The sequence below is a fragment of the Natrix helvetica genome (genome assembly GCF_964273705.1).
Source record: "Natrix helvetica genome assembly, chromosome: 1".
Classification (NCBI taxonomy): Eukaryota; Metazoa; Chordata; class Lepidosauria; order Squamata; family Natricidae; genus Natrix; species Natrix helvetica.
The window spans coordinates 368385822-368413691 of NC_138548.1; the positions used below are offsets into that span (position 1 = coordinate 368385822).

At 41.2% G+C, this 27870-nt stretch overlaps 1 protein-coding gene and 1 long non-coding RNA gene across 2 annotated transcripts in view; both read right to left on the reverse strand.

The window, feature by feature from the left end:
- Positions 1–27870, reverse strand: part of LOC309392074 — a 185538-nt gene that overhangs the window by 111417 nt on the left and 46251 nt on the right. The window lies entirely within an intron of this gene.
- Positions 13996–27870, reverse strand: part of LOC309384581 (vomeronasal type-2 receptor 1-like) — a gene marked incomplete at its 3' end in the record, with an annotated part of 42636 nt that continues 28761 nt past the window's right edge. Inside the window, exon 6 of the mRNA XM_081938284.1 lies at positions 13996–14208. Coding sequence (XP_081794410.1) covers positions 13996–14208 — 213 coding nt within the window. The remainder of the gene's footprint in view (positions 14209–27870) is intronic.

The window sequence follows — 27870 nt, forward strand, 5'->3', positions numbered from 1 at the left end:
TTCCAGGAGGCAATGGGGATCAGGCCCAAGCACTTCAGGGGCCCCTTGGGGCAAGATAGAAGGGAGGCCTCCAGCCAGAGGGGAAGATGTTACCAAACCTGGCATCTGGATGGATACAGGAGCCCCAACATTTCTGCACCAGAAAGAGAGCTCGATGGGGGTACAACGATGTCAAGGGGAGGCTTGCACCCCCTGAAGACAGAGCTCACATTTGGGGGAAGGAGATGGCAAAGGGGGCTCTCGTGGTGGTGGGTGACCCCTGCAAGCAGAAACATGGGTACATTTGCATTTAACTCTTAACATTCAAGAGATCAAAACGCCAACATGACCCCAACCCATTAAGAGTATTCACTCCAGGTGAAGTAACCCCATCCACCAGATGGGACATACCATCATCTCAGCTGCAAACCTCCCAACCCCACTCCCTGTGGAGATTCTGTGGAGGTCCTGCTTGTTCCAAAAGTGCTTTTTCAAAAGGCAACTGTACTTTTTGATTTGAAAGTGAGGTCAAAGAGGCCGTCTACATTGACGTTGAACAGCCCTCTCTCAAGAGAGGGTGGGTGGGACATGACACCACCTATCTCCCATTTACAACACAGTCCTTTCTGCAGGTCCAAGGAGGTTCCACACCCATTTGCACTATCCAGGTGTCCCCGAGGGCACATATAAACCTCCAAAGGGCCTCAAGAAAGAGAGCTAACAGCCAGGAACAAGGAACCCAAATCATTCCATCCTCTGTCATTCAGTTAGAGCTGAAGAAGCTCTTCGGATGAGAAGTGAAACATCTTCAAGGAAAAACAAAGTCCAGTTGCCTTTTGAAAGAGCACCCTCCTGGGACTCACAGCCCCACTGTTTATTTTAAAAAATGCTTCAAAATATACACAGTGTAAAACCTCACTTCAGAAACAAGCAATTGTAAAATCAGCTTCAATTGAGAAATAATCCATGGAGATCTAATTTTAAAAAAAAACCCAAGAAACAGGCCTTATTCTTAACACTGGACATGGTTCAAGTAATGCTTCCTTCCTTGGTGTTAGGATGCAGGCAGCACTACAAGCTACATGTCATCCATCTATCATGGCACCAAACTCCATAGCCCTGAGTGACCTTCCTTAGCAGACCTTGGAGACAAGACACCATGTGGAAAAACAGTAGAAGTCAATTCCCTGGTCTTGAACGATCTTCCTCCAGCATCTCTTTCTGGACATGTCCTGATAGGAAGGACACCATCACTACAGAATAGTGCCCTCTAGAGGTACATCTAAGATCTTTCATAAACACACTTTTCTCCGGTTCCTTTTTCCACATGGAGAAAAAGAGCAAAACATTTCAGGGTCCCCAGAGGACAAGTTACTTCTCACTTTAATTATCCCCATCCCAGTCAACAAGTCCTCTTCTCCTCCTCCTGCAGTGGCTGCCTTTGATGTCAACATCAGACTAAAGCCATATAGAAAGGATCTTGCATCAGAAAAGGATAAACGTCTCAGGTCCTCCTCTGGGTGCCACAAGTTTTGAGACAGGCAGGGTCTGTACTCTTGAATGTTCCTTTCCCTCCTTTCCACGGGGAACTCAGTTTGTCACTGGCATTCCCATCTTGCAAGAATTCTTAACTTGTCCTATTTCTTCTTGTTGTTCTTGTCTAGAAAATGGAAGCGCATTGATTCCACACCGTGAGTTATGGACCTCCTGCTTCTGCTTCTGATACTGCTGGTGTCCCAGCCACTCTCTGGAAAACTTAGAACAAAGTGCCTTCTGAATTTCGAGCACCAGGATGGAAAAAGACCGTGGAGCTACTACAGGGCAGGAGACCATCTCATTAGTATCATCAACACTGCAACAGAAGGATTGCCTATAGTGCAGCCTTTCAATGCGGCTCCTTATAGTCAGTTTAACTCGTAAGTTGTTCTGTGTGATGGAGCTGTATTCCCTCCATTTGTGGTCCTAAAACTCTCCTTTTCTCCTTCTTTTCTTCATTTACTTTGGTAAAAACGAGACCATACTAATTTCTTGAATTACCTTGTCTTCCGTGACTTCCAACTTTCGTCTTATTTTCCGAAAGAGCCTTAAATCCAGAGGAGAAACAAAGAAGGAAAACAGTTCATATTACTTCTCCTTCTCCTTCCAATCCTCTAGTTCGATACTTGAATACCAATGTTTCTTTGAAGTAGTTTTTCAATGGGTTGTTGTAGTTTCCATAGCCCACCCAGCCCATTTCCATGGTTTCTTAACTGCTCTTTGATATCTAACAGCTGACAGGACTAGATAATGGCTTGTTTTTGGAATTGCTTTTCTTTGTCACTTATGACAAATGGCTTCCTCCTATTTTGCTGGTTCTATTGTAGTGATTGAATGATTTTGAAGTTTGGAATAGTAGTTATTTGTGTTTCTTTACCCTGATGGAGGACTATTTATGTCTTCTCAACAGTCATTAAAATTAAGCGGTGATGAATAACTCTGATTTGTGTCTGAATTTGGATCAGTCTTGGCTTAAGACTAAATGGGCTTATGGAGACAAAGGCAATTAAATTTTAAAAAGTATTTTGTTACTGATGTTGATGATGCTGGTAATAACTTTAACGTTTTTTTTACCCTAGCTTACCCTTTAGTGAGTCAAGCATATTGTGCTTCATTTTCAATATTCAAACGGTTAACAAAGAACCCCAATTCCTGCACAACCTCACCCTTGGCTACAACATCCACAACAACTATTTGAACACCCTTGGCACTTTGGATGCCTTGCTGGACATTCTCTCCACTGGAGAAGCCAATATTCCCAACTACAGCTGTGGAAGGAAAGACAACATTTTGGTTCTTCTCGATGCAAGTGACAGTGACACCTCCATCCAGATGTCAACATTAGGAGGCACTTACAAAATCCCACAGGTTTGTGTATGTTTCTCTATCTTGTACATTGTTTAAGGTGGTCATATACCAGTGGCAGTTCTAAACTGCCACTTGTCTTTGGAATACAAGATCTGCTTTTCACCATGGCCATTTTGGTTGCCATGGCCAAGAATTGGGATCCTCAGTGGGGAGGGAGCAAGGATCAAAGCAGCCGTTTCAAATCAGGACACCGTCCTTGCTGCTTTGCAGGCTCCTGAAGGTGAGGAGAGGCTCTGGGACCAATCAAAAGGCATTCTATATAAAAGGAAACTGCAGCAGTGATGGGAAGTCGATAACTTTTTTTATAATGTTGGCCAAAATAATGATAATTACAGTGGTGAAAAAAATCCCAGATTCCCTACTTTTTGAAAGGAATCCAATTGGATTATCATTATCATATCATGGATTATCATTATAATTGATTCTTATGGTGGATAAAACATGTATGTCTTATGGACTTGTGGGAATTGTTACATAGTCACCTTGTTAAAAAATGCCAAGCATATTTGCCAACATGTCAGCTATTTTTACCCTATTATGTCTGTGATAAAATTAATCATAAAAGACTTGGAGAGCAATAAAGCTCCTGGAGAGGACTTTTCCACAGGGTAAAACTATTCAAGAAATATCCAGACAGGTGGGAGTCTATTTGAGGTTCCTTCAGAGATATAAATATATTTGAACTATTGAGCCATTTGTCTAATGTATGCTGGGTTCCACAGGAGTAGAACAGTGAGTTGATGGATGTAAAAAATGCATTCATTGCGAGGGAAGAAGAAGGCTTTAGACAGAGCTGGTCCATTATTGACAATCACTTTCAGGTTTGGACCAATGGAGGCGTGAGAATTAGGACCGCTAATTACAAAGAGTCAAGGCAAGGATGTATATTTGAACCACTGTTATTCAGTCTAGACATTAATGACCTATTGGGGCTAATGAAGGATCCTGAATTACCCCATGCCTATTGTAACCCCATGATTTCATCTGACAGATGGTATGATATTATTATAGTTTCAAGTTGGATTGTGTAGTTTGTTGGGAAAAAAAGTTCATTCATACATTCATAATAATTCTCTGATTGTTAATAAATCAAAGTCAAAAATTGTGATCTTTTAAACATGATGTCATAACCACATGCACCTCATTGATGGTACAGCAAGTTAATGCATGTCCTTAGCTGGAGTATTTTTCTCTGAGATGAGATATTGACTCACGCACCATCAATTCAACTCACTTAGAACAAAGTAACGAATGAATGTACTGTTAAAATTGGGGAAAAAATCCAACTTCCCTAGTCACAATCATTAAGGTATATAACACCAAGGTTAACCACATGTTCTTATATGAGGCTGAAATTTGGAGGTTAAAATACACAACTACTGGAATAAAAATGATCACAGCACAGAATCATGGGAGTGGATTAATGGACTTCATCTTCTGCCCTCAGAACTGACATGGAATGCATACAATTTGTCTACAATCAGGGCATATAGTTTTTGGTGTAATATTAAAGCTATGGAAGCTGACAAAATTGCATTTGCTAGAACAGACAAAATTTCAGTTAAGGATCTGTGGGGTTGTAGAACTGATAAATTATCTTAGGAGCTGTGGTCTCCATTTCTCTTGTACAACTGGAGAACAAGGTCCAAAGACTGACGCACAAAAAATCCCAGTATAGAGGAAGAGAATAGTCATCCTTAATATGGTTGGCACCTTGAAACAAACAAGCTACTATAAACACAATTTCCTGATTTCCAACTCTTCAAACACAGAAATCTCTAAACATCTTAGAGTCATAGTTAACAGAGAAAGATTTGAGTAGCTGGACACAATGGTTAAACATGAAAAATGTAACAAACTTCCTTGTAATGGAAGGACATATATTTGTGATGCTAGAAGATGTAACATATCTATTATTTACGTGCCAGTGATATAAGAAGAAGAGAGATCAGGATCCCACTTATTTAGATTCTTATACTGAAACAGCGTATTTCCTGTGTGGTAAAAAAAAAATCCTAGTTCATTTGCAATCTACACATGTGGGTCTGACTGGAGTAAATTGTAGGAGTGATATAGAAATATGAATCACATTCTTTATTTTTATTCTTTTTACTTAATTTCATTTTGATAGTATTTTATATGCGATCGTGTAATCTTATGGGTTTTTATATCCTGTATCTTGAATTGCCTAATGACTAATCAATAATAAATTATTCTATATGCTCATGAGAACCCAGTTGGATTTATGAAAAATTGATGTTTAGAAATTGATTCAACCCTAAATATAACGCAGTGTCCTTCATTACTTTTTCAGATAAGATATGAAATTTTTTCAGAGGCTCTGAGTGATAAAAGTCAATTGCCCTTTTACCACTGGCTTTTCCCAAAAAGAAGGATCTTCTACCCAACAATTGTCCAACTGCTTCTCTATTTCAGATGGACCTTGACTGGTCTCTTAGCTGAAAACACCGAAAATGGAGAGAAATTCATTATGACTTTGACTCCTATGCTTATCAAGAGTGGAATTTGTGTTGTTATATCACAACAAATCTCATCTGCAACTCCCCTCAGGGATGCCCTCTTTAAGTGGAGACAAGTCAATGTCTTTGTTCACTTCATGGAATATGTTGCTATTTGGGACATGATTATTTTTTTCCATTTAGCACTTACGCTTTTGCCAGGACCCATTGAAGGGAAAGTCTGGATCAGCACAGTTTGGGGCCAGCTGTCTTGGACGAGGCATAGATCCCATGAATATATCCATAGTATTTGGACCTTTGGTTTTCAGATGAAAGAAAAGCCAAAAGGTGATGCCTATGAAAATTCTTTCTCTGTGGAACCAGATCAGTCTTTTCACTGTTCTTTTTCAAAGCATGTCTTTTCTGTCAAAGGCCAGAGAAGATGCACCCAGAAAAAGCTATTGGAGTCCCACTCTCGGAACAAGGTCAAGGTCTCAAATGCACACCATTATTACAGTGTCCTTAGGACTTTGGCCCACGCCTTGATTGATGCATACTCCTCCAGATCCAGGAGAAGAAGGAAGACAGGGGAGGGACAGTTGGGGGCCCAAAGACTGCAGCCATGGCAGGTATGGGGGTCAATGGAGATTGTGGAACAGACATATGCAATCAGAAGGTGACTGTCAAGAAATGCTGAATACAAAATAACAGAGTTGGAAGGGGCCTCGGAGGTCTTCTAGTCCAACCCCCTGCTTAGGCAGGAAACCCTACTCCACTTCAAACAAAACGTTATCCAATCTCTTCTTTAAAAACTTCCAATGTTGGAGCATTTACAATTTCTGGAGGCAAGTTGTTTCACTTATTACTTGTTCTAACTGTCAGGAAATTCATTCTTAGTTCTAGGTTGGTTCTCTCCTTGATTAGTTTCCATCCATTGCTTCTTGTCCTATTCTTGGATGCTTTGGAGAATAACTTGACCCCCTCTTCTTTGTGCTAGCCCCTGAGATATTGGAACACTGCTATCATGTCTCCCCTAGTCCTTCTTTTCATTAAACTAGACATACCCAGTTCCCACAAACATTCTTTGCATGTTTTAGCCTCCAATCCACTAATCATCTTTGATGCTCTTCTCTGCACTCTTTCTAGACTCTCCACACTTTTTTTATATCATGGCAACCAGAACTGGATGCAGTATTTCAAGTGTGGATTTATCAAGGTATCATAAAGTGGTATTAACACTTCACATGATCTTGATTCTATCCCTCTGTTCATGAAGAATGCTGTGCTTCCATTCGTGGGAAAACCTTACAAATAAGCACTGGTGTCTAGATATTTACAATAGAGATCAATGACTGGGTTATGGATTTTCTGCATGTTAAATACAAGAACAGATTTTTAACAGAGGTCTTTGAAGTTTAGCTTTTCAGTTGGGCTTATCTGTTAACTGTCCTTTTTTTCAGTTGATTCATAGTAGGTCTGTCAACCATCCAACTAGAGAACCCCCCCCCCAAATAAAGTAGACACTCTTGAGAACTTTAAAATCCCAAAAGTAAACATTTATCGGATACACCATTTTGACACTGAAGAATTAAAACCAGCTCTGAGGTTTTCCCGTGCAACACTATATAGTTAAACATTAAGGTTCCCTTCTTCCCACCCATCATTATGATCATGCTGTCCAATAATGAATTGAGAAGACTTTATTTCTTTGTTGGACACCTGCAGATGTGACCTTGGTGGTTTCTTGGCTCACAAGGTATATTCGGTATATTCTTGGATTGCCTGCATTCCTTCTCACTCTTCTTTTCACCCAGTTCTCTGGCAACTTGAACAGCAATAAGTCTTTCTAATAGTTGTCAGAAGCAGTTCACACTTGAGAAGGTCAAGGTGGTTGGGTAAATAGAGCTGTAGGAGTTCACAAATTGTGCATCTGTTTTGCAAGGGGAGAACTATTGTTGTTGAAATATACATCTCAGTATTCATCTCACGGGGACAGGGTATGTGTATTGCTTTAATGCATATTTTTTGTCATTTTTTCTTATCTGATCTACCTGGCAGAACATGGTGTAGGCTTTTTTGCCTAAGCAGGGGGTTGGACTAGAAGACCTCCAAGGTCCCTTCCAACTCTGTTATTCTGTTCTGTTCTGATTCGCCTAGCTAATTAACTAGCCTAATTTTTTTCTTGACAAGTCCTTGTCCAGGAGTTGGAATTCTGAAGGAGCTGATGTAAATAATCTCTTCATTTCTTCATATATATATATTTTTGTAGATGGTCCACTTTAAAATATTCCTGATGATTAAAAATTCTGACAATGATATTTGGTCAATTAGAAGTGATATGGTTGAAAACTTTTTTCAATATTTATTTATTTTTCAGGATAGCAGTAACACCTGTTTTATCAAGTAAACATGATTGCAAGTTACTAACATGCAGAAGGAAGATTCAAATTCAAATTCAAATAGACCCTGTAGGATAACAAACCAGATTGTCTGCTTTAATTTTTTTCTGGATGTTTCAATTCTAGTTCCATCCCTTTCTGAAGAAGAATAAGTTCTGCAATTTTTCCTGGGTGAAAATTTATTTGGACCAAAATGGAGAGGTGGCAGCAGATATGACCATCAACAGCTGGGCAGTTCTCCCCAAGGAATATACCATCAGCAAAAAACTGGGGAGTTTTGAAAGAAATAGACTTTTTATCAACCAAGCTCATCTTTCACAGCTAAAGTTGCTCAACAAGGTGGAGAAAAATATTGTTCTCTTTTCTCTGTTTTCCAAAGGATTGAGGGTCATTTCCAGTGGGCTAAGGCTAAGTTCCCAAAATGAATGACAGTCACTGAGAACTGTATGAGGGGTGTATAACCCTTACCCTGCCCTTAGTCTATTTGGGAGGCTTCGGTACTACGGACTATTTTGTTCTTCAGATGCCATAATACGGGACATCATTTTAAGCTGATTCAGCCATGTCCAACATTTGATGTCAACTTGGTGATTATACATTAGATTGATCATTGTCCTTTTGTGTCTTCGATATCTAGCTGGTGTTAGAAATTTCTCCTCCTGACCCAGGGCTTATACTCATGTCCCACTTGCTGCAGCAAGAGATGCATGTCTTAGCTTGTTTGAGGGGAAAATTCTCATGGCCTCACCTCCATCTTATGTCACTGCAGTTCTAGAAACTAAACAATCAATTTCAGTTCCACTTTACCAGCATGGTAGCTATATCAACTGAATGAATAAACGGAGGAATGATAGCACTTAGCAATAGCACTTAGACTTATATACTGCTTCATGGTGCTTTTACATCCCACTCTAAGTGGTTTACAGAGTCAGCATATTGCCTCCAACAATCTGGGTCCTCATTTTGCCCACCTTGGAAGGATGGAAGGCTAAGTCAACCTTGAGCCGGTGAGATTTGAACTGCCGAACTTGCAGCTAGCAGTCAGCTGAAGTAGCCTGCAGTACTGCACTCTAACCACTGCGCCACCTTGGCAAAGAACATTTCCTTTAAAGTTGATGGCCCTAATTTCTAAGGAGGTTTCCTCTGTATCTTAACTGGGGGACTGTTTTGAACTATGTTTAAAGAGGAGCAGTTTGGTGATGTTTTATGTAGTCCAGAAGAAACCTTTCCGTGTTCTATCAGTCATACGTTTCTTTCTTCATCACACTTTTGTTTTCTGACATTAAATCTGATACATTAAAATTTAATAATTATTTTTTAAATTTATTCTAAAACTAAACATGAATAGATCATCAAAATTTAAAATCACAGATAAATGAAGAATGGAGGAGTGCATGTAAATACAGTCAGAGGAGGAATCCACTGGTTCTCACTCAATGCTTATATCTTTTCTCAATTCCATCTCTCCAGACTTTATTAAGTAGAAAAGCCCATTAATGCAATGAGATGTGATAGAAGTAAATGAGGTGAACAAAATATAGAATCTGTGAGTAGTTGTATCTCCTGCAACTGTTTGGAACTTTCTAGAGATTTCATATTTACCTAAATGAAGCTCAGAAACAGCTAATTTCATCTTGACTGCCATTTGTCATTAATGTTTAGTCCTGACATATTTTCTTTGGAATTCATTGTTCTTCTCCTCAGTCTCTGCCTCAGTCCAAATGTGTAGAAAAATGTCATCCTGGATTTGCCAAGCAGGCTCGAGAAGGAGAGCCTGTTTGCTGCTATGACTGTCTTCCTTGTTCAGAGGGGACAATCTCCACTCAGGAAGGTGGGTGACACCAGAGGAAAGGCTACTGAATTCATCCAGAGCATTTCAATCAATGTGCATGTTTTAGGAGACATATCAACTGACTATTTTATTGTTCTTAATTTTCAACATTTGGAAAAATACAATAACAATCTTGAAGGATGAGATAGGAAGAGAGCAAAGGACATTCATGAATTGGGCAAGTTAATTCTGCTGGAGGAAATATTTCTTCCATTTGTCAGTTGGAAATGTTTACCTTTCTTAGGAACATTTGAATTTTTTAAAACTTGAGAAATGGTTTCAGGTCAATGATTCTTGACCTGACCTCACTCAAACATCAATCAATCAATCAATTATAATTTTGTTTTTAGATCATAGAGCTGCATAAGGAGAAATATGTGTTTCTATACATGCTCCTATTTAATATTTACTATGGCTTTCTGGTCTCTCGGTATCAGCACATCAAAAGAAGGTCTGTCTTCACATGAAAGGAGAGATTATATAAGAAAAATTACATTCTATTTTCTCAGATACTGAAAAATGCACCAAGTGCCCTGATGATCAATATCCAAATGAGAACCGAGTCCAATGTATCCCCAAAAGAATAACCTTCCTGTCCTATGAAGAACATCTGGGCATCATCCTCATCTCCTTTGCCCTACTCTTGTTCCTAACCACAGGCCTTGTTTTAATCATCTTCATTAAATACCAAGAAACTCCCATTGTCAAAGCCAACAACCGGGACCTCTCTTACATCCTCCTGGCCTCCCTCCTGCTTTGCTTCTTATCTCCTTTTCTCTTCATTGGTCAACCAAGGAAAGCCACCTGCCTTCTCCGACAAACAGGGTTCAACATCATCTTCTCAGTTGCCATTTCTTCTCTCTTGGCCAAGACAATCACAGTGGTGCTGGCTTTCCTGGCCACAAAACCAGGAAACCAAGTGAAGAAATGGTTGGGGAAGAGCTTGGCTAACTCCATCATTCTTTCTTGTTCTGCTGTCCCAATTATCATCTGCTCCACCTGGATTGGAGTTTCTCCCCCTTTCCCTGACTCTGACCCCCACTCCCATAATGGAGAGATCATCCTTCAATGCAATGAAGGCTCTGTTGTCATGTTCTACATCACCCTCAGCTACATGGGCTTCCTGGCTGTCATCTGCTTCACAGTGGCTTTCCTGGCCAGGAATCTCCCTGGGGCCTTCAATGAAGCCAAGCTGATCACCTTCAGCATGCTGGTCTTCTGCAGTGTGTGGGTGAGTTTTGTGCCCACCTATCTTAGCACTAAAGGGAAATACATGGTGGCTGTTCAGGTCTTCTCCATCTTGGCTTCCAATGCTGGGCTGCTGGGCTGCATCTTCATCCCCAAGTGCTACATAATTCTTCTGAGGCCAGACTTGAATACAAGGGATCAGCTTACGACAAGAAGAAATGTAGACATGTGACACAGAGGAATTTCCATTTAAATTTTTATTTGATTCAAAAGATAAAAACAAAAAGGAATCCAGAGGGAAACAAGCAAACAAACAGGCTAAACTTTGAAAATGGCCGAAGGTGTTCCCTATGTATGCCAGGGTCCAGTTCTTTTCCTTGAAATTATTAAAGTGTAGAGGGAAAAGACTTTGTCCGGAAAATAAGTTCTTAGAAGAGTGGAAGTATATTAACAGGTTAGAATGGTGGAAGGAATGCATGAGGTAACCTTGACGCATCATTTCTCAGTATGTTTCATCAAACGTGGCATCACAGTTTAAATGGTATGTTTCTTTTTATTTAGACAAAAAATATTTCTTAAGGATTCTTATGTGATGTATTAAATATGCACATATAAACACACACACACACACGCACACAGACACACACATATGTCTTGCTTTCCTGAAATGTATAAATGTCAGTGCATTTTTTTTTCTGAAGGATTTTCCCCCTCTCTTTTTTGGAGGGAATTCCTCCAGTGTATTCGGAATAAATAATAACTGCAGTAAGCCTTGATTGTTGTGTTTTTTGTGGTCCTGACTTGGGATTCCACATAAAGTGATGTATAGAGTTTGAAGGGAAATCATGCGCAGATAGTACAATACAACTTCCCAGTGAAAGGTGGGATGAACCACCAACATCAGAGGGGGATATCTCAACCAATATCTAACTTCCTGGAATTGCAACAGAAGAATCCAAGGAAGTCAAAGTCTCCTGGTCCACATGCCTGATTGACAGGTATTCCTAAGCATCATTCTACCACCTAACTGCTGGCCATTCTCCAAGGATAGAGTCGTGAGTGTGCAAGTACTGGAAATCAGTCAGGGGAGGCATTTATCGACAGTGGTGCATTTTAATTTCTCCCAGAGGGTGATCCTGGATATTGAATCAAAGTCCTGCTTAAAATCAAGGAAGGCCACAAAAAGAGAGGATTTTTAAATATATATATATATGTATTTTTGTACTAAATGGTGGAGTACCAAGATATGATCCACTGTAGATCTTCCTTCTCTAAAACCGGCTTGTTCATCTTTGATTATCCCCCCTGAAATTAGCCAATCTTTGAAGTTTATAATTTAGGTGTTTGGCATACAGTTTACTAATAACGCTTAGAAGACTAATGGGTCTCTAATTGTCTGGGTCATTTCTATAACCTTTTTTATAAATTGGTATGATAATTGCTACTCCCCAATCTCTAGGCACATGGCCTGTTTTATCTATAAATGTAAACAGTGATGCTAAAAGTGGAGCCCACCAACTGGCATTCTTTTTGATTATTTGTGGCAGGACATTATCAGCCCCGGGTGCCTTATTAGCCTTTAGGGCTCCGATCAACCGGGATATCTCTTCTGGTGTAACAGGGGGCCAGTAAGGAGTTTGGTCCAAACTAGCTTGGCTCTCCTTAGTTACATAGTCAGGATCTGTATAAAGTTCCCTAAATACTCTTCCCAGGCATGAATCGGAACCTGATTTGTTGGGGGTAGGGGAGGTTTTCCCAATCCTCTGGTGTTGTACCAAAAAAGGGATGTATTTTTTGTCCTGACTGCCGTAATTTGTCTATGCCAAGACTCCTTCAGAGCCGCACTTTTCTTTTCTTTTAGAAGGTTCTTATATTGTGCTTTCAGCTGCTTTAAGTAGTCAGCGTGATCCTCAAAGGGGGCACTTTTACTTTTCCTGTATTCCATATTATATATCCTTTTTAGTTACACACAATCTCTATCGAACCATTTTTTGTTCTTTGAAACCGGCCTTTTGGAGTGAGCTAGTGATCTGTTACTGAGAACCAAATTCAAATTTAAAATTAAGGATTCAAACCCCTCTAGTTAAGATCCTCCACACTTATTTCTTAGTAGAGATGTACATAGCTTTATGGTTTCAGGGGCTAACATCCATTTGGTAACTTCCTTAGCGTTTCTCTCATTCTATTTAATTTTTACCTGGGTATTTTGAGTCTCTAACCTGGGTAGGTAGGCTGTGCCTGCCCTTCGAGATTTCTGGTGCAATGTGAGAGTAAGGAGTATTGTATTATGATCGCTTTCCAGTCACGAGTCTACCTCCATCTTCTGTAAGAGCTTCAGGACGTCATATGATATTGTCCAGTAATCAACTGTGGAGTTTCTTCCTGCTCCCTGATAAGTATATTCTGCTGGAAAGTCACCCCATGGGGACCCATCAAGGATACAAAGATCCAAACATACAGTCATTTGTCTTACACACAAACCTGCCCGATTAGCTTTAGGGTCTTTAAATTGTCTGGAATGCAAAGTTTCTCCTGTTACAGTTTCATCATAGTGAATCTTAAAATGATTAAATAATGCTTGATCATTTGGTCCCATTCTAGTGTTTAAGCCCCGCCCCCCTATAATTATTGCAGCTTTGGGGAATCTTCTATGCTGTAGCAAATCTTGTTAATCACATTATTCTTATTAAGTGGAGGAATATAGATATTAAAAACAAAATCTCCACCTGTTTAAATAAGAGTAATGTAGTTACAAGCCATGGCTGGAAAGGTGACAGTGGTACACATTTAAATTGCAAGGATGTATTAACTAATGTCACAATACCCCTTTTAGCTCCCCCCCCCTTACTTGAGACAGCCAGGTTTGAGTTAACCCAATAGCCATCTAACTGAATCTCTGTGGAGGCCCAGGTTTCCTGCAAGAAGAGGATGTCTAATTGTGCTATATAGTCAAAAAAGAGTTGGCCTTTTGATGGAACAGACCAACCTGCTATATTCCAGGTTATAAAGGAAAGTGGGTCATCTTTTGCAGCTCAATCAGGAAACTTGATTTATACAAAGGGAAGTTTTCTGGTTGTTACCATGGATTGAGGTGTCATTGCACACAAAATTGGCCTTCTTTAAAAATAGGGAGGTCCCGTCTAGGTCATGTGTAGACTCTTGAGGAACTTGTTCAGGGTAAGAGGTTTTAGCACCAGCTAACAGAGCTTGCCATTCCCTCTTCTCTGGGTGTAGATCAAGGCGTTATTAGGTCGTCTTTCATTCTTTGAGATGGTGGCTCTGACGTGGGTTGGCTCTCAGTTTCTTGGTTTGGTGCTGAAGGTGCTGAAGGTGCCATGGAATATTCACACAGGGATGAAAACATCTCCATCTCTACTGGGATTTCTAATACCCCCTTTGGGTCTTGGCTTCTATTTTCCATGATCTTGTATTCATATAATCCCTTGTCCTTTGGGGGAGAAGTGAGAGGCTCAATTATTGGGGAAACCAGATCTATAAGCAGCTCTGCTGTGTCCATTGTGACCAAGAAGAATTTCTTTAAATTTTCTAACTTGTATAATATATTGTCTTGTTCTTTCCTTGGGAGAGCGCCAAAAGCGTTAATCATACCAGCTTCTGAGCTGTTAAGTATCTCTTCACTGGGCAGGGCTGGTTGAGTCCCACTGTCTTTCTATCTCTCTTTTCCAAGGTTGAAAATGAGGAGGAGGCAGCCACCTTGGGAGCTCGCATGTTAGCTATTAACGGAGTAACCCTTTCCTTACCAAAGACTCTGATGGGAAAGATTTGGAAGGAGGCTAAACATGCCTTCATCTTTAATAACATCTGTGATATGGTGGGCTGTTTGAAAGACAGGAGAATCCACTTCCAATTTGGGGCCTCAGGTAACCACTCCACAGCACGGAGATCAATCATGCCCCTGTGACAGTGAAGAAGCTGGCTTAGGGAATTTAGTATTGCACTTCTGGAATTCCAACATTCATAATTAAGTCCATTCATATGGATTCTAAAAGCTATCCGTTGGGTTTGTAGAGAGCGATGTGATTGTTGTAATTGAGGGAGGGATTCTTTCCTGATTTCTTCTTTATTGATACCTTTTCCTCTCGTTGCCTTGTCTGGGGAGGGACGGTTTTTCTGAGAGGACTGCCACCTTTTATCCGACTCTTTAACTGTTTCTCTGGCTCTTTGCTCTTTTTCCTTTTCCTTATCCTGTGTATGGGAGTTAACCAAGTCTTCTGCAAGAACTTCAGTGAGGGTACCTGGGCCAGATATTGTACTTGAAGAAAAACAGCTAAATCTTTTTTCAATGTCTCTACATCATGTTGGATGGCAATTAATTGTTCAAATATTGAAACCACAATTTGCACTGTAAGAAGGCATTGCTTTGCCATAAACTCAGTTGAATTTTCCTAAGGTAAACCCTCCATACTCTGAATTATCTGGTTGTTGGTCGCCTTTTTTTGCCTTCAGCTCAGTCTCCATATAGGAAGTTATTGAGATAGTTGTTTGTGAGAAGAACTGGCTTTCAGTTTGGTCCGCCCCCCCCCCCCCGCCAGATCAGGAAAGTCTAGTAAATGCTGTTTTGCCACATCTTTTTGCTGGTCCCATTCTAATATCTCCAGATTGTTGGGGATGGGGATGGGGGTTAGTTTTACTTACAGATCTCTTGCCAACAAAGAGCTCCTCAATTCTTGGTTGTTTTGCTGTCTTCACTGGTGGGAGAGATCCTGGGCTGGTGCCATGGCGTTTCTTTCTTTTTCCCATGTTTTTTTAATTCTCGGCAGCAACAAAAGTTTGTATTATGTTCTACGCTGTTAACTCCACCAAAAATGTTAATTAAATAAAAAACTTTCCAATGGGAGTACTAAAAATTGATAAAATAAAACCGGGAGGCACTACTGCAAACACACTCCAGCTGCACCAGCTGCAACTCAAAGTAAGGGAGGAAGAGCTAGAAATACTCCGTGAAAGAAACACTATGCCACTGTGACATCCAGCCAAGGGAACTGGAAGCTGCAGCTTCTAACAGAGCCTCTGGCAAGCCCTGTGCTATGCAGCCTCCATTGGCTTTGCAGACAAGCACCACCCAAAACTGATAGAAAACCAGCATCACAGAACAACACCCACAGCTAATATAACAAAGGACATTCAGTGCCCCCTTTGTGCTAGACCCTGAGCCTCCAGGCTGTGACAGCAGCTCTTCTTTCATAGGACTACCATATAGAGTGAAGGTACCAGTAGAAATGATATGTCTTATATGCTCTAAAGGAAAGATGCTCCTATATTTCCAGAAGAGGATTCATCGACTCCTGGAAAGTCATCTCATTTCTTTAGGCCATCTGAGATCAACCAGGTTCTCCAACTTTTCCCAACATTCATCTGAGTTCTCAATTTCAATTACAATTGTTTGAACCTAAAGATGACTTTTTCTCAGCTGGGGAAGTCAATGTTCCTAACTACAGTTGTGGAAGGCAGAAGGACCTTTTCATTGTCCTTGAAGGGACTGAGACTGAGATCTCATCTCAGACTGCCATCATCCCCCAGGTATGTCCATATCATTCTATAGCATACTTCCCATGTTGTAGGTGTCACTAGAAATAAGTGAATGATTGTAACTAATGAGAAAACAAGCATTTCCTGGGCTCAAGTTTTCATCTGCAAGAGGAGAAATGTGCTTGCTTCTCCATAAAAAGTACCGTCTTGATAATAATTTTATTTCTCTATGAAAAAGACAGCTCACACTATGGGATGCTCTTAATGTCATGTTTTCATCCTCTGTTTTGGAAGAAAAAAATAAGTGATGTTTCTGCTTCTAATAAACAGTTTGTAAATCAAACATTTAACTTTTCTAATTCCAAAAACCAATTTTCAGAGGAAGGCTGGACAAGATGGCTGCAGAAAGATGATTTGGACTCTCTCCCAGGAAGAGATTCAAAGAATCTTGTCCCTAAGGACAACATTTAAAGGAATGGAATTGTTAGAGACCCCCACGTACTATTTATCTCTGGCATATCAACAAGACTCCAATTGCACAAGAGCCACATTTACAAAACCTGAATGTGGCATCTCAAGCCTCAGATAGGCTAAGGGTACTGGATAGACATGGTGCCTTAAGGATCCAAACAAGTTTAGTGTACATTAGGGAATTTTACTGTACAACATTGAAGAAAATATATTAAACACCCTTTAAATATGTCAAGCAATATGTATACTTACGTCTGGAGAGCAGCTTTGACTATTTCTATATATGGATATTGGAAAATACCTATGTGTGGGGAGCAGTTTGGACTATTTTTTAGTTGTGGATGTTGGAAAATGTTAAGACTTCAAATTCCTCTGTCTCACATATCTACATTTCTTCTCATGGTCAGTTGCTCTTTTGTATTCAGGTCTGGCTTCAGTATGATAATGTAGCACTTGGGGATGAAGATGCAGACCAGCAGACCAGCACTGGAGGCCAAGATGGAGAAGACCTGAACAGCTACCATGTATTTCCCTTTGGTGCTCAGGTAGGTGGGCACAAAACTCACCCACACACTGCAGAAGACCAGCATGCTGAAGGTGATCAGCTTGGCTTCATTGAAGGCCCCAGGTAGGTTCCTGGCCAGAAAAGCCACTGTGAAAGAGATGGAAGCCAGAAATCCCAAGTAGCTGAGTGTGATGTAGAACATGAAAACAGAGCCTTCATTGCATTGCAGGATGACCGCTCCAGACTGGGAGTGAAGGTCAGATTCAGGGAATGGGGGAGAAACTCCCAGCCAGGTGGAACAGATGATAATTTGGACACTAGAACAAGAAAGGATGATGGAGTTGGCCAAGCTCTTCCCCAACCATTTCTTCACTTGGTTTCCTGGTTTTGTGGCTAAGAAGGCCAGCACCACTGTGATTGTCTTGGCCAAGAGAGAAGAAACTGCAAATGAGAAAATGATGCTGAACACTGTTTGTCGGAGAAGGCAGGTGGCTTTCATTGGTTGACCAATGAAGAGAAGAGGAGACAAGAAGCAAAGCAGGAGGGAGGCCAGGAGGATGTAAGAGAGGTCCCGGTTATTGGCTTTGACAATGGGAGTTTCTTGGTATTTAATGAAGATGATTAAAACAAGGCCTGTGGTTAGGAAGAAGAATAGAGCGATGGAGACCAGGATGATGCCCAGATATTCTTCATAAGACAGGAAGGTTATAACTTTGGGGATACATTGAATTTTATTCTCATTTGGATATTTGTCATCCGGACACTTGATGCATTTTTCTTTATCTGGGAAATCCAAAACAAACATACATACATACATACATACATACAAACGTATTTGACCTTTCAAGGGTACCTTCTTGGGCAAAACCTCACAGCAGAAGAATTTCCTAAGATGCATTTCCTAACATTTCCCTACAAAGAAGCTAAAAAAGATATCGTTTTCTAAATATATATATACACAGAGAGCTAAGATCTATAAAATTGGGGATAGTCCTGAATGGCTTGTTTAATGTGCTTAACCTCTATGGGAATCTATATTATTCGAGATAAATAATAAATCAGCTAATGTTTCTAGGAACATTTTATGAGTTCTGCTGTAAGACTCTGGATCCAGAAATTACCTAGAGCTTGTGAGATGTAGCTTAGCTGGCTGGGAATGCTAGTCCTGCAAATAATCTGGAATGGCTACTGGAAACAGTGGTGATATAGATGTAGTGTGGTGCACCCATAACTGTCCCCATTGTGAACCGGGGATACCTTCTTATTTATCCTCAAAGGGGGAGGCCCATGTAGAAGACATTCTAATAATCATTCTAGTACGTGGACCTAAGACAATTCCTCATATTTCAAAGAACTCACATGTTTCTAGAGAGGTAAAAGTGAAAGGACCCATTCAAATTAATGAGCAAAGGATGTTTTTTCTCTGAAAATATTATTTATTTATTTATTTATTTATTATTCACACTTATAGACCGCCCCCTCTCCCGGAAAGGACTCGGGGCGGTGTACAGTCACTAAAATACATTCTAAAATACATACATAAACAATTAAATTAATACTGGTGAAGGAGGTTATGAGACTGTAATCGAATAATAAATATAATACGTTAAAAGCCTATAAACCCTTAAAACCCAATTAAAATAAATAAATCCCGGGAGGTAAAACTAAGACGGTGCCAGGCCAGCTGATTGAAATAGGTGAGTCTTTAACTTTTGCCGGAAGGAGCGGAGGTCGGTGGTGGTTCGAATGTCTGGGGGGAGGTCGTTCCAGAGGGTTGGGCCCATCACAGAGAAGGATCTACTCCTAGGTGTCGCCCGCTGGCATTGCCTGGCAGACGGCACCAGGAGGAGCCCCTCCCTGTGTGAGCGGATAGGTCGCAGGGACGTGTGTGGTAGGATGCGATCCTGCAGATAACTAGGTCCTCTGCCATGGAGCGCTTTAAAGATGGTAATCAATACCTTGAAACGCACCCGAAAGGCTACAGGTAGCCAGTGCAGCTCGCGCAGGAGAGGTGTTACGTGGGAGTAACGAGTGCTTCCCATAATAACCCGCGCGGCTGCGTTCTGAACCAGCTGCAGTCTCCGGATGCGTCCCAAGGGAAGCCCCATGTAGAGAGCATTGCAGTAGTCCAGGCGAGATGTCACCAGCGCATGAGTGACCGTGCGCAGGGCACTCCGGTCCAGTAGGGGGCGCAATTGGCGCACCAGGCGAACCTGGTGGAATGCCCCCCTTGCCACGGCTGTCACATGGCAGCCCAATATGCAATTCCCTCTTAACTCTTTCCAGTCTTTCTTTCAAGGTTTTTTTAGAATGCTTCTTTTTTTTATATAAAGAATTAAATAAAGATGATAGCACTTGCATTTCAATGTGTCCTTTCACACCGATTTCCATCCAAAAAGTATCTGGATAACCCCACTTTCATTGCCCTTTTCTTTGGTGTCACCCACCTTCCTGAGTGGAGATGGTTCCCTCTGGACAAGGAACACAGTCATAGCAGCAAACTGGCTCTCCCTCTCGAGGCCGCTTGTCAAATCCAGGAAGACAACTTTCCACACATTTGGACTGAGGAAGAGTCTAAGCAGAAAAACAAGGAATGCCAAAGAAAATATGTTGGGACTCACCATTCATGGAACATGGAGGTAGACAAAACATGAGCCAAATAGTCTAATGGGTCTAATAGTCTAACTATATAAGCCCCTCTGTGAAGGAAATGGGTGGTTAAGTATTAATAAATAAATTAGTAACTGACTAACTAAGGCAGAGCTGTCAAAGTCCCAGCCTATGTCATGTGCTGGCCACACCCATGCCTGGTTTAGCGAAGGAGAAAAAAAAGATTTTAAACAAATAACGGTTATGTAACCATAACTATATAAGCCCCTCTGTGAGGGAAAGGGGTGGTTAAATATGAAGAATAAACAAACAAACAAACAAACAAGGAAAGTAAGTAAGTGAGTGAGTGATTAAATAAGGCATATTAAATTGCAATAAAAATTGCAATAAGCAATTGACTAACTAAGGCAGAGCTGTAAAACTCCAAGCCTGTGTCATGCGCTGGCCACACCCACATCTGGTTTAGCAAAGGGGGGGAAGTCCTGATATGTCACATGACACAGCTGTGACACTGTGAGTTTGACACCCCTGAACTAAGGCATATTAATTTGCAATTAAAAAAAACTTTTGCATTTAATAAAGCTTGAAGGGATATAATTGAGAAAACATTTAAGTGTTAAGTGGCAACCATTGGATTCCTCCTGATGACTGTATTAACATCAATTCCTCCACTCTTCCTACATCCATAATTTTTAAGCATGACAATCTGCTCACATTAAATTTTAGAATAAATTGTTTTGTAACAAAATTTTGTTTTTCCATTTATTCTATTTATTCTATTCCATTTATTAATATAGAACAACACTGTAATGAAAAGAGAAATCTCAGATTTGGAAACTTTTATTCTGGATTATAGCAACGGTGAACGTAGCCCAAAACCAACTTTCAATTGAAACATCAAGGAAAATTCCCGACAAATCAGGGCTGTCAACCTTAAAGGAGATTTCTCATTGTGTAATTATATGTTTACTAATTCAGCTCATTCGTAATCTAGGAATAAATTCTGCCTAGTTTGCAGAACTGTAGTGAAGGGTAAGTTGCTACACAAAAGAAATAAGTAAGAGCTCTTTGTCAGAAGGAGATATTTTAAAGGCCCAGCTAACTACATCCAAGAAAAGATCCTTTCTGTTCAGGAAGTACACTTAGGTTAAAACCAACTGATATCTAAATAAAGTTGAAGAGAGAAGGCAAAAACACCCCCATTTTGCTTCGGGAGCCAAAAAATGGTTGCATTTGTTGTATAAGACGCACCAATATTTCCACACTCTTTTAAGGGGGAAAAAGATGTGTCTTATACTCCGAAAAATACGGTAGTCTACTTAAAATGGGTTCTCAGGCTATGTGGGGGGGAGGAGAGAGAAGATACAAATATTTTACCCACTTTGTTGAGCAACTTTAGACGTGACAGACATTTTTTTCTGATAATAAGTCTCTGTCTTACAACATTCCCCAGTTGCTCCATGATGGGATCCTCTTTGGGGAGAACCAGAATGCTTGCTATGCCAAGTTCTCCTGCTATATCTCCATTTTGGTCCAAGTAGAGTTTAAAGTGGGAAAAATTGTAAAACTCATTTTTCTTCAGAAATGGATGAAACTACAATGGAAATATGGAGGAATGTTTAAAGCTGAACTCTTGGCTTCTTATACCTCATGGTCCTTTCACAATTGAAGTTTTCTAACTTACAGTTTCCTAACTTACAAATATGCTCAATTGGTAGATTAAGCCTTACCACTATCTTAATATGTGAATGAAAAATGTTCAACAAAATTTGTCAATAATATGTTGATAAAATTGGATGACAAAACACAATTAATGAAATTGGTCACTTATGGAAATATATCAGAGCAGGTACCAAATAAATTGAACAACAGGAAAAAAAGATTATTCATAAGACTAAATAAAAGAGGAGGTAGAGTTGCGTTATATATGAAATAATTACATCTCTGCAGAAATAGAGGACAACAATGGTGAAAACTGCCTGGAATGCATTTAGGTCAATGTAAAAGGGGTGGGGATGACATTGCCATAGGTATATACTATAGGCCACCCAACCAAAAAGAGGAAATAGACAAACAGTTAACTAAGATATGTAGGAAGCACATCACAATATCAATGGGGGATTTTAACTATCCTGACATCAACTGGGAGACACACTGCAACAAGTTGAAGATCCAACAGGTTCCTGACAAACGTAACAGACACCTTTGTCTCCCAAAAAGTAGAGAAGGGAACTAGGAGATCATCCATATTGGACTTAATTCTCACTAACAGAGATGAAATGATTGGAGGTGTTGAAGCTACAGGAATCTTGCGGGGGAGTGATCATGCAATAATGGAATTCAACATTATGCAAGCACGAGCAATAGAACAAAGTCAAACTAGAGTCTTGGACTTTAAGAAAGCTAATTTCAATAAACTTAGACAGAGATTGGGAAGGATTCCATGGATAAGAATCCTTAAGAGGAAAACAACTCAAGAACATTGGGAAGTTTTGAAAAGTGAGATTATAAAAGCCCAGTCTAGCACAATACTAATTTATTTATTTATTTATTTTATTGAACTTATTAGTCGCCCCCTCTCCCCACAGGGACTCGGGGCGACGTACAGAGCAATAATCAAGATAGCACCATAAAATCGTGCAGAGGAGGTAAAAATAAGTCCATAAATAAGCATACTTACAAAGTTTAAAACCCCAAAAATATTAAAAACAAAATTTCCCATTGTAAAATGACCTGGGGTGGCAAGATAGTAACGTTATGCCAGGCCGGCTTGACAAAACAGGTAGGTCTTCAGCTTCGTACGGAAGGAGCGAAGATCGGTTGTTGTCCGGATGTCTGGGGGGAGGTCATTCCAAAGGGTAGGGCCCACCACAGAGAAGGCCCTACTCCTGGGCACCGTCCCCAGGCACTCTCTAGAGGACGGCACCCGGAGTAGCCCCTCCCTGTGTGAGCGAGTGGGTCGCAGGGATGTATGGGGCAGGACGCGATCCCGCAGGTAACTAGGCCCTGTGCCATGGAGCGCTTTGAAGATGGTAACCAGTACCTTGAAGCGCACCCGGTAGGCCACAGGAAGCCAGTGCAGCTCGCGCAGGATAGGTGTTATATGGGAGAATCTCGATCTCCCCATAATAACCCGCGCGGCTGCATTCTGGACCAACTGCAGTCTCCGGGCGCACCTCAAGGGGAGCCCCATGTAGAGAGCGTTACAGTAGTCCAGGCGGGACGTCACCAGCACGTGAGTGACTGTGCGCAAGGCCTCCCGGTCCAAAAGGGGCCGCAACTGGCGCACGAGGCGCACCTGGTGGAACGCCCCCCTTGCCACGGCCGCCACGTGATCTTCTAAGGTCAGCCGATCGTCAAGGAGGACGCCCAAGTTGCGCGCCCCTTCCACCGGGGCTAATTGCTCATCCCCGATGGTCAGCGATGGAATATGCTGATTGAATCGGGAAGCCGGGAACCACAGCCACTCTGTCTTGGAGGGGTTGAGCCTGAGCCTGCTGTCATCCATCCAGACCCGTACGGCTTCCAGACATCGGGTCATCACTTCGACAGCCTCGTTGGGGTGGTTTGGGGTGGAAATGTACAACTGAGTATCATCAGCGTACAGATGGTAACTCACCCCAAAACCACGGACGATCTCGCCCAGCGGCTTCATATATATGTTGAACAAGAGAGGCGAGAGAATCGACCCCTGTGGGACCCCACAAATGAGGGGCCTTGCGGTCGACCTCTGCTCCCCCGTCAACACACATTGCGTCCGGCCAGAGAGGTAGGAGTGGAACCACCGTAGCACGGTGCCTCCAATCCCCAACCCCTCCAGCCGGCACAATAGGATACCATGGTCGATGGTATCGAAGGCCGCCGAGAGATCTAATAGAACAAGGATGGAGGAACAACCCTCATCCTTTGCCCTCCAGAGATCATCCACCAACGCGACCAAGGCCGTCTCCGTGCTGTGACCGAGTCGGAAGCCGGACTGGCGCGGGTCTAGATAATCATCTTCCTCCAGGTGACGCGGAAACTGCTGAGCCACCACACTCTCAACAACCTTTGCTAAAAAAGGAAGGTTGGAGACAGGACGATAATTTGCTAGTTCCTTTGGGTCCAGAGAAGGCTTCTTGAGCAGGGGCCTGACCACCGCCTCTTTCAAGGCGGCCGGCATCCGGCCCTCCCCCAACGAAGCGTTCACCAGTCCCAGTAGCCAGCCTCGTGAGCCCTCCCAGGAGGCCAGCACCAACCAGGAGGGACACGGGTCCAGTAAACATGTGGTGGCCCGCAGTCGCCCGCGCAACCTGTCCAAATCTTTGATGACAACAGGGTCAAACTCCTCCCAGCATGGTCTCTCAAGACTAGTCTCGGACGTCCCCACTGGAGCACTGGAGTGGGTCCAACCTCTCCGGATGAAGAAGAAGAAAAAAACAGCTCTCAAAAGAAACCAGCATGGCTGCATAAAGAACTCTCTGACAAATTGAAAGACAAAAAGGACAAGTATAAAAAGTAGAAAGTGTGGCACTAACTAAGGCAGAATAACAAAGGAAGAATATCAGAAAATAACCCAAGCCTGCAAAGATGAAGTGAGAAAAGCTAAGGCTTACAATGAACAAAGGCTTATGATTTTTTTTTTAAAAAAAGCTTCTTCCAATATGTTAAAAACAAGAAAAAAGTCAAGGAAACAATTGGCTCAAATGCTTGGAGAAAGTGGCAAGAAGGTGACAAGCAACAGGGAGAAAGCAGAACTACTTAACTCATTTATTGCCTCTGTATTTACCCAAAGGGAAAAAAAACAGACTAACCTATCAAAAACAGCAGCACAAAAAACAGATTAGGAACACAAGTTAAAATAGGGAAGAAAATGGTAAGTGAGCACCTGTCTACCCTACACGAGTTCAATGCACCAGGACCTGATGGATTACACCTCATGGTTCTGAAAGAACTGGCAGATGTGATCTCAGAACGACTGAACTACATCTTTCAAAGATCCTGGAGCACCAGAGAACTGCCAGAGGACTGGAAAAGAGCTAATGTAGTTCCCATATTCAAAAAAAGAAAAAAAAATAGATCCAGGAATCTATAGACCCATCAGCCTGACCTCAATACCAGGGAAGATTCTGGAAGAGATAATCAACCAACAAATCAGCAAACACAAAATAATAACCAAAAGCCAACATGGGTTTGTCAAAAACAGGTCATGCCAAAATAATCTTATTGCATAATTTGACAAAGTGAAAAAAATAGTGGACTAGAGGAATGCTGTCGATATAATTAACTTGGACTTCAGTAAGGAATTTGATAAAGTAGACCATAACCAATGGTACTACTTGATAAAGTAAATAAATGTGGGTTAGACAGCATCATCACTAGATGGATTCGTAATTGGCTGACCAACTGCACTCAACATGTAGTCCTCAGTGGATCTGCACCTACATGGAGGGAGGTATTCATTGGGGTACCCCAGGGCTCTGTTTTAGTCCAAATACTCTTCAACATCTTCATCAATGATTTGAACAAGTGGAATAGATGGGTAACTCATCAAATTTGTAGATGACACCAAGCTAAGCAGGAATAGCTAAAACTCCAGAGGATTGGCTTAAGATGCAGAAGGATCTTGACAGACTCAAACATTGGGCCCTATCTAACAAAGCTATCAATGGTGAAAAAGGTAAAGTTCTACATTTAGGCAAGAAATACAAAATGCACAGGGACAGCATATGTGGTACCTTACTCAATACACAGTTCTAGGCTGCATCAACAGAGGGATAGAATCAAGATCACGTGAAGGGTTAATACCACTTTATAATGCCTTGGTAAGGCCACACTTGGAATACTGCATTCAGTTTTGGTCGCCACAATGTAGAAAAGATGTGGAGACTCTAGAAAGAGTGCAGAGAAGAGCAACAAAGATGATTAGGGGACTTGAGGCTAAAACATATGAGGAACAGTTGTTGGAGGTGGGTATGCCTAGTCTTAAGGAAAGAAGGATTAGAGGTGACATAATAGCAGTGTTCTGATATCTCAGAGGCAGCCACAAAGAAGAAGGGTTAGGGTTAGGGTCAGGGGTTAGGGGTTAGGGGTTTAGGGTTCCTTCCCTTCCCAGCAGTCATTTTCACATAACATTACACTTCCTCAATAGATTGTAGGAGTGTTGGTCATATAACCTCATTTCAGCAAACTATAAAGAAACTGTTTAGTAATGATTATGAACATAGTTAAGTGAGGTTAGATAGTATGATAATTAAGTGGATAAAAACTTTCTTCAAATCTGTACATTTTTAATTATTTAGATATTTATTATAAAACTGGGATGTTACAAAAAATAATTTGTCCTGTCATTAACTTTTCAGCAAGTAGGATCAAATGATAGCATCCTCTATAAGAACCTTAACCATGCACTGAAAGAAGGGTGACCCAACTTGTAGGAATTTTTGTGAAAAGGATCACAAAACACTGGATGATTGCAAACCAATTGTGAGTCAGCAGTGTGATCCTCATGGAAGGGAGGCAAGTGCATCCATAAGAATCTCAGGAAATCCATGTTATGGTTTGGGGAGACCCTCACTCAATACCAGGTCCTGTTGCAGGCACCACACTTGGAGAAGACATTTCACAAAACTTGGGTCAGATTTAGGGAATGGCAAAGAAGCCAAGGAAGAGATCAAAGGAGCTGCTCATAGCCTCAATGAAAGACAACAAAGGGAAGAGCCAAGTTAATCTATGGGAGTGGAAAATAATGAAGCTGGCAAAAGTGTCTCCAACTTACAAAATCTCTCAGTTGGAGAAGGGAGGTTACAGCACTCTTCCAATAACTGAAATATGGTTCAAAGAAGCTTAAGGCCCTTTTGCTGTTATTCCAATGTCTGGTACATATTGAATGAATCCAGTGAAAAGAGAGGATATTCTGGCTGAATTAAAGGGAAAATATCCCAAGACGGGGAGCAGTTTCAAAACTTAGCCAGTAAAGCAGAGAAGTACACTCTCTCTTTACTCATTTTCTTAATGCAAAAAGATAGCAATCATCAGTCAGAAAAAGCTTAAACGGGCATTCTTGCAGAGAGGAAGGGTTGAGCTAGATAGACTAAGGTGCCCTTCAAATTTATCAAGGTAAAATGGTATGATGCTAATCATCAACACATAAATAAAGGAGTTTATTTAAAATGAATAGTTCCTTTTAAAATAAGCAGTGCTTACTATCAAAATTAATCAGTTCTGGCTCTTTGGAACATTGTGCTCTTAGTGGTTGGATTGGTGAAATCTGTTGCCTTTTGTAGTACGAGGAAATTGAAATGGTTTCCCTCCTTCTCTTTTGGATTCCTCCTCCAAAGGGAACTAATTGTGAGGGATTATTCTAGGAAACCCTTACCTGCCATGGCTGAAGCCTTAGAGACTCTAACCTCCCTTTACCCTCCTTCCTTCTCCTGGATCTGAAGGAATACGCAGCCTTCAAGATATGTGCCAGTGTCCTAACAATACTATACATCAAGAAGGTATTATTCATTTTGATCCTATTTGATCCCGGTTGGGACTTCAGTGTCACTTTCTGGGAGCATCTTCTCCGGCCTTTGACCGAAAAGACGTGCTTTGAAAAAGAACAGGAAAAACACTGAGCTTCAAACTGGGGATCCAGAAAGAAATAGGGTTCAAAGCCATCATCTTCTGGCTTTTCTTTTCCCACAAAAGCAAAGTTCAAAATGCTATGCACATATTTCAGAAGTCTCTGCTTTTTCACAGGAAATACTCCCAAAGCTGTAATGATCCAGACTTTCCCTTCAATGGGTCCTGGCAAATCTTCAAACGTTGAATGGAAGGGAAGAATTATGCCCCAAACGGACTCATATTCCAAGAAGTGAACAAAGACATTGACTTGTCTCCACTTAGAGAGGGCATCCCTGAGGGGTCCTGTAGATCTAGTTGTTGAGAATCGTTGTGACATTACAATACAAATTCCACTGCTGACAAGCATAGGAGTAAAAGTCCTCATGAAATTCTCCCCCTTCTCTGTGTCTGGAGCAAAGAGGCCAATCAAGGTCCATCTGAAAT